This window comes from Pristiophorus japonicus, chromosome 1 (genome assembly GCF_044704955.1).
Source record: "Pristiophorus japonicus isolate sPriJap1 chromosome 1, sPriJap1.hap1, whole genome shotgun sequence".
In the NCBI taxonomy this organism is placed as follows: Eukaryota; Metazoa; Chordata; class Chondrichthyes; family Pristiophoridae; genus Pristiophorus; species Pristiophorus japonicus.
This window is the reverse complement of record NC_091977.1, coordinates 478,175,511-478,187,829: the sequence shown is the minus strand read 5'-3', so window position 1 is coordinate 478,187,829 and position 12,319 is coordinate 478,175,511. Positions and strand designations below refer to the sequence as shown.

At 45.4% G+C, this 12,319-nt stretch overlaps 1 protein-coding gene across 1 annotated transcript in view; it reads right to left on the bottom strand.

Moving 5' to 3' along the window:
• The window catches only part of LOC139276603 (KAT8 regulatory NSL complex subunit 1-like), a 264,839-nt gene that overhangs the window by 27,808 nt on the left and 224,712 nt on the right, over window positions 1–12,319 (bottom strand). The window contains exons 3-5 of the mRNA XM_070894639.1: window positions 3,881–4,090; window positions 1,267–1,397; window positions 865–1,069 (exon numbers count right to left, since the gene is read on the bottom strand). Coding sequence (XP_070750740.1) covers window positions 865–1,069; window positions 1,267–1,397; window positions 3,881–4,090 — 546 coding nt within the window. The remainder of the gene's footprint in view (window positions 1–864; window positions 1,070–1,266; window positions 1,398–3,880; window positions 4,091–12,319) is intronic.

Below are 12,319 nucleotides of genomic sequence, written 5' to 3'. Positions count from 1 at the left end.
CGAGCCGAGACAGCAAGTGTTGAAAAGCTGTTTGAGCATTTGAGATCACAGCCAAGCCTAATACTATCTATCCTCATCCAATGTGCACATATACACATATTTCAGCAGGGATTGGTGCATAGCGGTCAGGCGTGGGGACTCTGCAATTTTCGCGTCTCTGGTACACAGGCCAAATATAGCATCCCTATTACTGCTGTCTTGATTGAGATTGTCAAATTTAGTGCCAATAAGTGAACACATCTGGGATCTTCTTTGTCTGTATTCATAATCTCACTCTTCCACCGTTTGGTGTCTTTATGCTGGTGCTTTTCTGCAATCCTGTTGGTTCTGAGAGTGGGCAGGTCATTCCTCACAGCCAATAAACTCACCACACAAGCTCTTCTCAAGTGTTCGCCTCCCTTTGGGAAGGACCTGACTCACAGTTGGGCAACATTCCAAGGATACCAGCAGCCCTCTGGTACCTCATTCAAGTGACCATTCTTCAAGTATGAATCTATAAAGTGGGAAGCTATTCGATCACTGGGGGTGAGGGGTGAGGAAGGGCAGGGCAGCTATGCCAGCTGAGGCCAGTCTCACCCACACGTAGTTTACAGCAGAAGTCACTAGAGTGCAATTCAGGAATGAGAATTTCAGTTGCCTTTTCCGTTCTGTGGACTGGGAGCACTAATGCCAATTGCAGTCTGGCACTACCATCCTGGCTGTGATCAGCCAACTCAGCACAGACCAGGGGCTGAACCTTGGACTTTCTGGGCTGCAGGTTTCACTACAATACCATGTAATGCACTCAGCTACTGAAGCACTGGGGGAATTTACAGCAACCACAACATATGCAATATTCGATAACTGTCAGTGAGAGGCACGTACCTTTCTGCCAAGGTAACATGCCAGGTTAGATCTGACCAGCCTCCTCTTCCTGTACCTCCGGACAGGACGAACTCTGGCAGCAACACAGCTGTTGTCCGGTGGTGATGGAGGGACGGTAAGACCATCCAGTCGCTGTCTTTTACTCAAGATCTCCTCTGTGTCCGAGCTGTCCAGCGAGCTGTTGTCCAAAGGACTGGAATGCAAACTGTAATATTAAAAACGGAGATAAAAGGCAGTGAAGCAAATGATGGGAAAATTCCAAATCTTTTAAAAAAAAGAAGTGTTACTTACACAATTAAGTCGGTAACAAATCCTAAATGCTGACCGGAAACAGTAATGCAAAACACTTCTACATCCTTTTTATCTCAGTCTCAAGGTCCTGTGCAGTGTAAAGTAACTCACCTGTTCAGCAGTCCGTTTAGTTGCCTTGGCGGCGTGCAGACTTTAGACAGTAGTGAAGAGCTTGAGGGGGAGCTACAGGCAGGGCTAGTGGGGCAGATGAGGTTTCCCAGAGACTGTGTAAGGCGAGAACTCTGAAAGAGAAAAGAAACACGTTGTTGTGGATGCCTGTTGTTCACGAATAACCAACCCACTCACACAGGATCTTTCTTTTTAAATCGCAAAGAAATGTTAAGAGATTTTCACACTCTATCACTTTTTTTTTAAAGCAGCACATCACATTCTGGCTCGGAGGAGTTACACAGCCTTGTCTGTGAGCATATCATTAAGTGACACCTTCAGTCAGCTAATCAGATACAGGTACACAAGCATCACAGGCAGAGACATGGCAGCACACAGCTTGCTCAAGATGATGCATTTGCAACAGGTTGGTCAGGAACATAAGAGAATTAAAAACATTTTAGTAAATTGAAATGAAAAACGAGCAAATGTAGGGATTTCACTTTGCGAGCAAAGAAAAAGTTTAACTCGCATAGAGCCTGAGATTCAGCTCGCTTGCAAGTTAAATCTATAAAATAGTGGAATTACAGTGGGTCAAGGCTGAGTCTGGAAGTGAACTCAGGTCTGGGATTGTGAAGGGCCTCCATCCAACCTGTCATTTCTCTCTCAGATACTGGTGAATCTGCTGCATATTTTCAGCAATTTTTGTGTTTTCTTTCTCTATTCCAGCATTCACATTTCATTTAAAAGAGGCTTTGCATTTCGCATTGCTGCCACGAGAGGTCTCTGAAGACTGAAGTCCATGGGATAAACACCTTGAAAACAGCCAATTAAATAGAAGCCTGCCACAAACTTTGTCTCACCTCCCCAAATCTTCTCCCATTACCCTTCCGCTCTGAAAGGGAACAATTTCTGATAGGATAAGGTTCGACCTAATGTTGCACCTCACCATGCCAATAGTTCTGTAACGCATCATTCTAAGGAAGTGTATGAGAGATCCTGATATTGCCTCTCTCTCCAGGTCGAGGGGCTAGTACCTGTGAAACACCAACTGAACAAACATGTTTTGTATGGGCAATCTAACACACCAGTGCTTTGTTAGTTGTATCTCCACCCAACAACTAAGTGTTAGAGACACTGAATCAGCATGAAGACTTTCTACCGCCCATTTCAAAGCACTCAGGTTCACAAAGTACAAGTGAAAGAAGTGTTGCTGCTGGGTTCAAACAGCATATCGGCAACAATGTGTTCCATGAAAATCAAACCGACAAAAAACTGTATACAAAAGTTCCTTTGTAATATCCTCCAATCCCAAATCGCATCTCAAACCTTGCACTCGCCTATATCTGTACTACTGTGCGCTTCCCATTTCCTCCCTCTTCCCCAGCCACTGGCAGGGCCTTTATCCATCACAGTCGGGCTCTCCTGCAGCTCTTTCTCTAAACCCCCCTCGCCTCTCCAGCTACAAAAGCCATCTCGCAGCTTACTCTTTCAACTACGCCTTTGATCACCTGTTCTAACCATCTCCCAATTCCTGCTTGGTATATGATCAGCCCCCTTCCCCCATATCCCACCTTGAGCTCTTGAAGGTGCTATGCAGGAGAGATTTTCCTCTTGAACATTACCCAAATGCATGCAGTGAAGTGGAAAACGGGGCAGAGGTCCGGTACATCAGGCCTGCATCATCATCATCATGCTGCCCCAGATTTCCCCACTGGACATAACTGGGCCTGCACATGTATGCTGTTGTAAGGAGGTTGGCTTTCCTCCTCTTTTTCCCGTGCAGCTAGGCATTCCTCCCACGAAGGAGCATGGCCCTTGAATCCCCACAAACTGGAAAGTCTGCAGGGTTGTGTCGCAGGCTAAAGACAGGTGTTCAAATGTATTTATTTTTTAAGCTACCCCCGCTAGCTCTGGCCCCAGGACAATTAGAAGTAGTCAGAAGACTCCAATCTTAGTGAACAAGTGCATTGTGCCTAAAATGCACCCTTGTAAGTGCCAGCTGTTGTTATTACTGTTCGGTGATTTCCACAGGTTAAATATGCTAACCTGATTTTTTAAAAATCACTCTCAAGATGTGGCATCAGTAGGAAGGCTGGCATCTACTGCTTATCCCTTGTTTCCCTAAGGTGGTGGTGGTGGGCCTTCTTTTTGAACCGCTGAAGTCCGTGTTGTGAAGGTGCTTACTTTGACACAACTAAGTGGCTTGGCTTGTTCGGCCACTTCAGAGGGCAGTCGAGTCAACTATTTTGGCGCAAGACTGGAGTTACATATAGGCCAGAGTGGGTAAGGATGGCAGGTTTTTTTCCCCCTAAAGGACATTAGTGAACTAGTTGGATTTTTACGACAATCCCAGAACTTGATGGTCACTTTTACTAATATCAGCTTTTTATTACCAGATTTTCTTTTAAATCTAATTCAAATTTTCAAACTGTCACGGTGGGATTTGAACTCACGTTCTCTGGATTATTAAACTACTACACTACTGTATCCTGCTCAGATTAATACACTTTACAGAAATCTGACAGACCAATTAAAATTTAACTAAAGCACAGAATGTTTGTTATTAAAATATAACATTTTGGACGACCGATAATTCAAACTAGTGATCACACACCTGTTTATCAATGTTCCGTAGGAGAAGAGATGGGCTGCAGGGTGAGAGTTCACATTTGTTATTCGCGATAGGGGCCTTCACTTCAGCAGAAGAGGAGTTGGAGTATGTTTCAGGGCCTTGCGAGCTGACTGTCGAGGGCGTCGTTACTAACCGGCATTGGTGCTTCATCAGATCTTCTGGCAACTGAGCATCACCAAGGACAACCGGGCCCTGAGAACAGAAAGTCAAATCAGTCAAATCTGTCCAATTAAATCTCCGTGCAGAGAGTGCCATTAATCTGCTGAACACAGCAATCAAGTGATTTTTTTAACCCTCATGAGTAATGAATTATCTTCACCACCACTTCTCTTGACCCCTCCATGGTCTCTAAATTGTCAGACTGCTTGTCTGACATTTAGTTGTGGAGGAGGAGAAATTTTCTATTAAATATTGGGAAAACCAAAGCCATTGTTTTCTGTCCCCCCCGACAAACTCCGTTCCCTACACACTGACTCCATCCCTCTCCCTAACATCCAACGTCTGAGGATGAAGCACATTGTTCGCAACCTTAGTGCCATATTTGATCCTGAAATGATCTTCCGACCACATATCCGCAGCGTAACTAAGACCGCCTATTTCCACCTCCGTAACACCGCTCGTCTCCGCCCTTGCTTCAGCTCATCTGCTGTTGAGACCCTCATCCATGCCTTTTGTTATCTCTAGACTTGACTATTCCAATGCACACCTGGCTGGCCTCCCACATAAACCTGAGGTCACCAAAACTTGGCTGCCCATATCCTGACCCGCTCACCCATCACCCCAGTGCTTGCTGACCTACATCGGCTCTCGATAAGCAACGCCCAGATTTCAAAATTCTCATTATTGTTTTCAAATCCCTCCATGGCCTCGCCCTTCCCGATCTCTGTAATCTCCTCCAGCCCAACAACCCCGAGATATCTGTGATCCTCTAATTCTGGCCTCTCGAGCATCCCTGATTATAATCGCTCAATTGGTGACTGTGCCTTCTGTTGTCTCGGCTCTTAGCTCAGAAATTTCCTGCCTAAACCTCTCCGCCTCTCTACCTCCTTTAAGATGCTCCTTAAAACCTACCTCTTTGACCAAGCTTTTGGTCACCTGCCCTAATTTCTCCTTATGTGGCTGGGTGTCAATTTCTTTGACTTATAATACTCTTGTGAAGCACCTTGGGACATTTCACTACGTTAAAGATGCTATATAAATACAAGTTGTTGTTGTTTCCAGCTGCTCAATTGTCCACAAGAAATTATTTGTCAGTTTATCCCTGCAATTTTCACCCCACTTTTTTGTTGGTTCCCTGGGCATTCGCAGACATCCAGCACCCTGGCTACATGCACCCATCCTATTCTAGCTCATCCACCCCAAACAAAGTCCCTGCCATCACAGCACAATAGTTTTTTTTGTAAAATGACTCCGAGGTTTTGCCTCCAGTCTCTTATTAGATCTTCCCATCCACATGTTGATTGCATCTGGTATGAAAAGAAACTTCATCAGTCCTAAATTTGCCTTTTGTCAGTTTTAGCCTTCATGCTCTTGTCCAACTGTCACCAGTCATCATGACTGGAGTGATACAACACAGCTAATGCCGCACAAACAGAAACTCAAATACTTTCAAGTTTAGACTCCACACAACATTGATGAAAATTGAAGGCCGACAATTGGTTAACAAATAATTAAAATGCAAAGGCTCTACTGATGTCATGAGCTGCAACTGAAAGCCTACGCTCACCCTCTTAGTCCACACCTTTGATACATTTACAAATAGCAACAGAACATTAAAACTGAATTACTGCCACAGCCATTTAATGTCTTCCATCTTACCGGAAGCAGGATCGCAGTCAGTGATAGACTCTTGAACCTCTCTGGTGTACCACACAGTGCGCCAGGATTGGTAGGACAAGAGCCTGCACTCCATTCCAAACTTGTTCCTGCCATAACACACAGTGAGCAAAGCCCAGATGATGTCCTTGGGTTGATGTAGTGTACCAGCACAAACACATGATTGGAAAATGTAGTGTGACACCAATGTCACTGGTGGTGGAGGGAGAAACCACACATATTGTGTAGCAGTGCATACACACTTTTGGAAAAATTACACTTGTAGGGTAACGCAAATGCTATTGGAGAAGGGTGGAAATTTAAAAAAACATGTCTATTGTGCATTGACACCAATATGCTACAATATAATCCCGTTTAATGTGGCGTACTTGCACCAATACACGATTGGGGAAAGAAAAAAAATCACACATTGCATGCTAGCACCAACACTCCGACTGCAAAACAGGTCACACTTAAGTTGTGTGCTGGCATCAACATGCTATAGCAATATCGGGATTCAGCTAACATGGTTTAATGTTGTGAAAACTCTTAATTCATCATCTCTAATTGCTCCAACCACTATACCTGCCAATAAGAGACCTGTGACCAACAGAATGACACAGCTCAATACACACTCGACAGAAACAGCCAACATTTTGAACACCAAAATCTGAAGGGGATTTATTTTTAAATCACAATTACAGAATGATGCAGCAGAGGAGGCCATTTGGCCCATCATGCCTGTGCCAGCTCTTTGGTAGAGCTATCCAATTAATTCCACCCCCCTGCTCTTTCCCCATAGCACTGAATTTTTTTCAATTCAATAATTTATCCAATTCCCTTATGACTGTTTCAATTGAATCTGCTTCCACCACACTTTCAGACAGTGAATTCCAGTTCACAACAGCTCACTGTGGAAAAAAAAAGTTTTCACATGTGGCCTTTTTTGCCAATCACCTCAAATCTGTGCCCTCTGGTTACTGTGCATTTTTGTCACGAGAAACAGTTTCTCCTTATTTACTCTATCAAAACCATTCATGATTTTAAACACCTCTCGAATCTCCTCTTAACCTCTCTACTCTCAGGAGAACAACCCCAGCTTCACAGTATAACTGAAGTCCTTTATCCCTGGTACTATTCTATGAAATGTCTTCTGCACCCTCTCCAAGCACTTGACATCCTTCCTGCCCAGAATTGAACACACAATACTCCATCTGAGGCCTAACCAGTGTTTTATAACCTCCTTTCTTTTATACTTTATTTTTCTCAAGCCAAGGATCCCATATGTTTTTTTTTTAAAAAACAGGTTTCTCAAATTGTCCTGCCACCTTCAAAGATTTGTGTACGTACACCCCCAGGTCTCTCTATTCCAGCACCCCCTTTAAAATTATATTATTTACTTCATATTGCCTCTCCTCACTCTTCCCATCCAAATGAATCACTTGACAGCTCTTGGCGTTAAATGTCATCTGTCACGTGTCTGCCCATTTCACCAGTCTATGTCCTCCTGAAGTCTGTTACTATCCTCCTCATTGTTTACGACATTTCCGAGTTTTGAAAATGTGAAAACTTTGAAAATACGCCCTGTATACCCAAGTCCGGTCATTAATATGCATCAAAAAGAGCAGTAATCCTAATACCGGCTCCTGGTGGACACCACTGTATACTTCCCTCCAGTCTGAACAACTGTTCACCACTATTATCTGTTTTCTGTCACTTAGCCAATTTTGTATCCATGCTGCCACTGTCCTTTTAATCCCTTGGGCATTAATTTTGCAAACAAGTCTATTATGTGCTATTTTATCAACGCCTTTCAAAGCCCATATTCACAGTATCAACCCTCTCCGTTACTTCATCAAAGAACTCGATCAAGTTAGTTAAATACAATTTGCCTGCAACCAATCTGTGCTGACTTGTCATTTATTGGCCCATACTTTTCCAAATGCTAATTAATTTTGTCCCGGATTATTGTCTCTAAAAGTTTCCAAACCACCGACGTTAGCCTGACTGGCCTCTAGTTGCCGGGTTTATCCCTCTCCTTTTTAAACAGGGCTGTAACATTTATAATTCAAATGAACATAGTTTGAAAATTCTAATGAAAACTGAGCTTCCTACCTCACATTCTCTCTCACACCAAGAGCGATGACTTCTACTTCTATAATTTTGCCTGTCTCTGCCATCTGCTGCTGAAACCTTATCCATACCTTTGTTACCTCTAGGCGTTCTCCTGGCTGGTCTCCAATCTTCTACCCTCCATAAATAGGAGGTCTTCCAAACCTCTGCTGCCCATATCCGAACCTGCACCAAGTCCCGCTCACCCATCACCCCTGTGCTTGCTGAGCTACATTGGCTCTTGGTCAAATTTTTAAATCTCTCTATGGCCTTGTCCCTCCCTATCTCTGCAGCATTCTCCAGCCCGACAACTCTCCAGGAACTCTGTGTTCCCCCAATGGCCTCTTGTGCATCCCCTACTCGCTTCACCTCACCATTGATGGCCATGCCTTCAGCCCTCTAGGCACTATGCTCTAGAATTCCCTCCTTAAACTTCGACATATCTCCAGCCCCCTCTCCTTAAAACCCATCTCTTTGACCAATCTTATAGCCACCTCACCTATTTCAACCTTTGGCTTGGCTATATAAATGCTAACATTAAATGCTAAATATTTAATAGGGTGCAACTAGCCAGCAGATTTAAGATCTAAATTACAAAACAAAAGGTGAAGAAGACACATAAATGCATCCATATTTCCCCATCAAAATAATCCCGCTTTAATATTTAGTATCAATGGGAAACATTTCAGTTGAACACAAATGCCCTCAAAGTAGGACATTATCTCTTGCAATAATCAGTAACATCTTGAATCTACGGGCCCAAGTTTCCGCCCTCTGGAAAAACGGCGCATCTCCATAAGGTGTGCCGACTTTCTGGAATAAAAAGGGCGGCAAAAACTTACCTTGTGATTCTCCGGTCTCCTCAGGACGTCATCGTGTTCAGCGTGGCGCAGCACAAGAGGTCGGAGGCGGAGCCAGGTCCCGGCGCTGAAAACAGTGCTGGGACCTCTGCACACGCGCGCTAGAGTGTGCGCGCATGTGCAGTAGCTCCAGGCCCCCGACCCTAGCCCTGGCCGAAAGGGCTCCCCGGGCAAAGATTGGGACTTGGGCCTCCCTCCCGTTCAGCTCCCTCCCCACCCCGTCCCCCTTCCGTTCAGCTCCCTCCCTCCCCGCACCCCCCTCCCGTTCAGCCTCCCTCCCGCCCTGCCCAACGTCGTCGGCGGGGCCAGCCCACCCGCTATCTCGCTGGGGGCGGGTTCCGCCCGAAGTGCCGGCGGCGGCCCATTCAGCCTCTCCCTGCCCCCTCCTTTCAGCCTTCCCCCCCCCCACCCTCCCGTCGTCGTTGGGGCCCGCCTACGCGGCATCTCGCTGGGGGCGGGCCCCACCCGAAGTATCGGCGGCGGCGGCCTGGCCCGTTCAGCCTCTCACCCCTCCTCCCCCTCCCCCCGCCCCCCCCACCCCACTCCCCTCCCGTCCTCTCCGTGTTATGCTCCTCCTGTACGATGTGGGAAGTCAGGGACGCTTCCAGTGTCTCTGACGACTACATGTGTGGGAAGTGTATCCGGCTGCAGCTCCTGACAGACCGCATTGCGGCACTGGAGCTGCGGGTGGATTTACTCTGGAGCATCCGCGATGCTAAGGATGATGTGAATAGCACATTTAGTGAGTTGGTCTCACCACAGGTAAAGGTTACACAGCCAGATAGGGGATGGGTGACTAACAGGAAGAGCAGTGGAAGGAAGGTACTACAGGGGTTCCCTGCGGTCAGCCTCCTGCAAAACAGATACACCACTTTGGGTACTGTTGAGGGGGATGATTCATCAGGGGAGAGCAGCAGCAGCCAAGTTCATGGCACCGTGGGTGGCTCTGCTGTAAAGGAGGGCAGGAAAAAGAGTGGGAGAGCTAAAGTGATAGGGGATTCTATTGTAAGGGGAATAGATCGACGTTTCCGTGGCTGCAACCGAGACTCCAAGATGGTATGTTGTCTCCCTGGTGCAAGGGTCAAGGATGTCTCAGAGCGGCTGCAGGACATTTTGAAGGGGGAGGATAAACAACCAGTTGTCGTGGTGCATATAGGTACCAACGATATAGGTAAAAAATGGGATGAGGTCCTACAAGACAAATTTAGGGAGCTAGGAGCTAAATTAAAAAGTAGGACCTCAAAAGTAGTAATCTCAGGATTGCTACCAGTGCTAGTCAAAGTAGGAATCGCAGGATAGCTCAGATGAATATGTGGCTTGAGGAGTGGTGCAGAAGGGAGGGATTCAAATTCCTGGGACATTGGAACCGGTTCTGGGGGAGGTGGGACCAGTACAAACCGGACGGTCTGCACCTGGGCAGGCCCGGAACCAATGTCATAGGGGGAGTGTTTGCTAGTGCTGTTGTGGAGGGGTTAAACTAATATGGCAGGGGGATGTGAACCTATGCAGGGAGACAGAGGAAAGTAGAATAAGGGCAGGAGCAAAAGATAGAAAGAAGAAAAGTAAAAGTGGAGGGCAGAGAAACCGAAGGCAAAAAGCAAAAAGGACCACATTACAGCAAAATTCTAAAGGGGCAAAGGGTGTTAAAAAGACAAGCCTGAAGGCTCTGTGCCTCAATGCCAGGAGTATTCGCAATAAGGTGGACAAATTAACTGCGCAGATAGCAGTTAACGGATATGATGTAATTGGCATCACGGAGATATGGCTCCAGGGTGACCAAGGCTGGGAACTCAACAAACAGGGGTATTCAACATTTAGGAAGGATAGGCAGAAAGGTAAAGGAGGTGGGTGGAGTTGCTGGTTAAAGAAGAAATTAACGCAATAGTAAGGAAGGACATTTGCTTGGATGATGTGGAATCGTTATGGGTGGAGCTACGGAATACCAAAGGGCAGAAAACGCTAGTGGGAGTTATGTACAGACCACCAAACAGTAGTAATGAGGTTGGGGACAGCATCAAACAAGAAATTAGGGATGTGTGCAATAAAGGTACAGCAGTTATCATGGGCGACTTTAATCTACATTTTGATTAGGCTAACCAAACTGGTAGCAATGCGGTGGAGGAGGATTTCCTGGAGTGTTTTAGGAATGGTTTTCAAGACCAGTATGTCGAGGAGCCAACTCGAGAGCTGGCCATCCTAGACTGGGTGTTGTATAATGAGAAAGGACTAATTAGCAATCTTGTTGTGTGAGGCTCCTTGGGGAAGAGTGACCATAATATGGTAGAATTCTTTATTAAGATGGAGAGTGACACAGTTAATTCAGAGACTAGGGTCCTGAACTTAAGGAAAGGTAACTTCGAAGATATGAGACGTGAATTGGCTAGAATAGACTGGCGAGTGATACTTAAAGGATTGACGGAGGATAGGCAATGGCAAACATTTAAAGATCACATGGATGAACTTCAACAAGTGTACATCCCTGTCTGGAGTATAAATAAAACGGGGAAGGTGGCTCAACCCTGGCTAACAAGGGAAATTAAGGATAGTGTTAAATCCAAGGAAGGGGCATATAAATTGGCCAGAAAAAGCAGCAAACCTGAGGACTGGGAGAATTTTATAATACAGCAGAGGAGGACAAAGGGTTTAATTAAAAGGGGGAAAATAGAATACGAGAGGAAGCTTGCAGGGAACATAAAAACTGACTGCAAAAGCTTCTCCAGATATGTGAAGAGAAAAAGATTAGTGCAGACAAACATAGGTCCCCTTGCAGTCAGATTCAGGTGAATTTATAATGGGGAACAAAGAAATAGCGGACCAGTTAAACAAATACTTTGGTTCTGTCTTCACGAAGGAAGACACAAATAACCTTCTGGAAATACTAAGGGACCGAGGGTCTAGTGAGGAGGAGGAACTGAAGGATATCCTTATTAGGCAGGAAATTGTGAGAGGGAAATTGATGGGATTGAAGGCCGATAAATCCCCGGGGCCTGATAGCCTGCATCCCAGAGTACTTAAGGAAGTAGCCCTAGAAATAGTGGATGCATTGGTGATCATTTTCCAACAGTATCGACTCTGGATTGGTTCCTATGGACTGGAGGGTAGCTAATGTAACACCACTTTTTAAGAAGGGAGGGAGATGGCGTGTAATTAGCCTGACATCAGTAGTGGGGAAAATGTTGGAATCAATTATTAAAGATGAAATAGCAGCACATTTGGTAAGCAGTGTCGGGATCGGTCGAAGTCAGCATGGATTTATGAATGGGAAATTCTGCTTGACAAATCTTCTCGAATTTTTTGAAGATGTAACTGGTAGAGTGGACAAGGGAGAACCGGTGGATGTGATGTATTTGGACTTTCAAAAGGCTTTTGACAAGGTCCCACACAAGAGATTGGTGTGCAAAATTAAAGCACATGGTGTTGACACAAAGATTAGTGGGAAAGCGAGTTGTGTAGAGGACACAGAGAGGCTGCAAAGAGATTTAGATAGGTTAAGTGAATGGGCTAAGGTTTGGCAAATGGAATACAATGTTGGAAAATGTGAAGTCATCCACCTTGGGAAAAAAAAACAGTAAAAGGGAATATTATTTGAATGGGGAGAAATTACAACATGCTGCGGTGCAGAGGGACCTGGGGG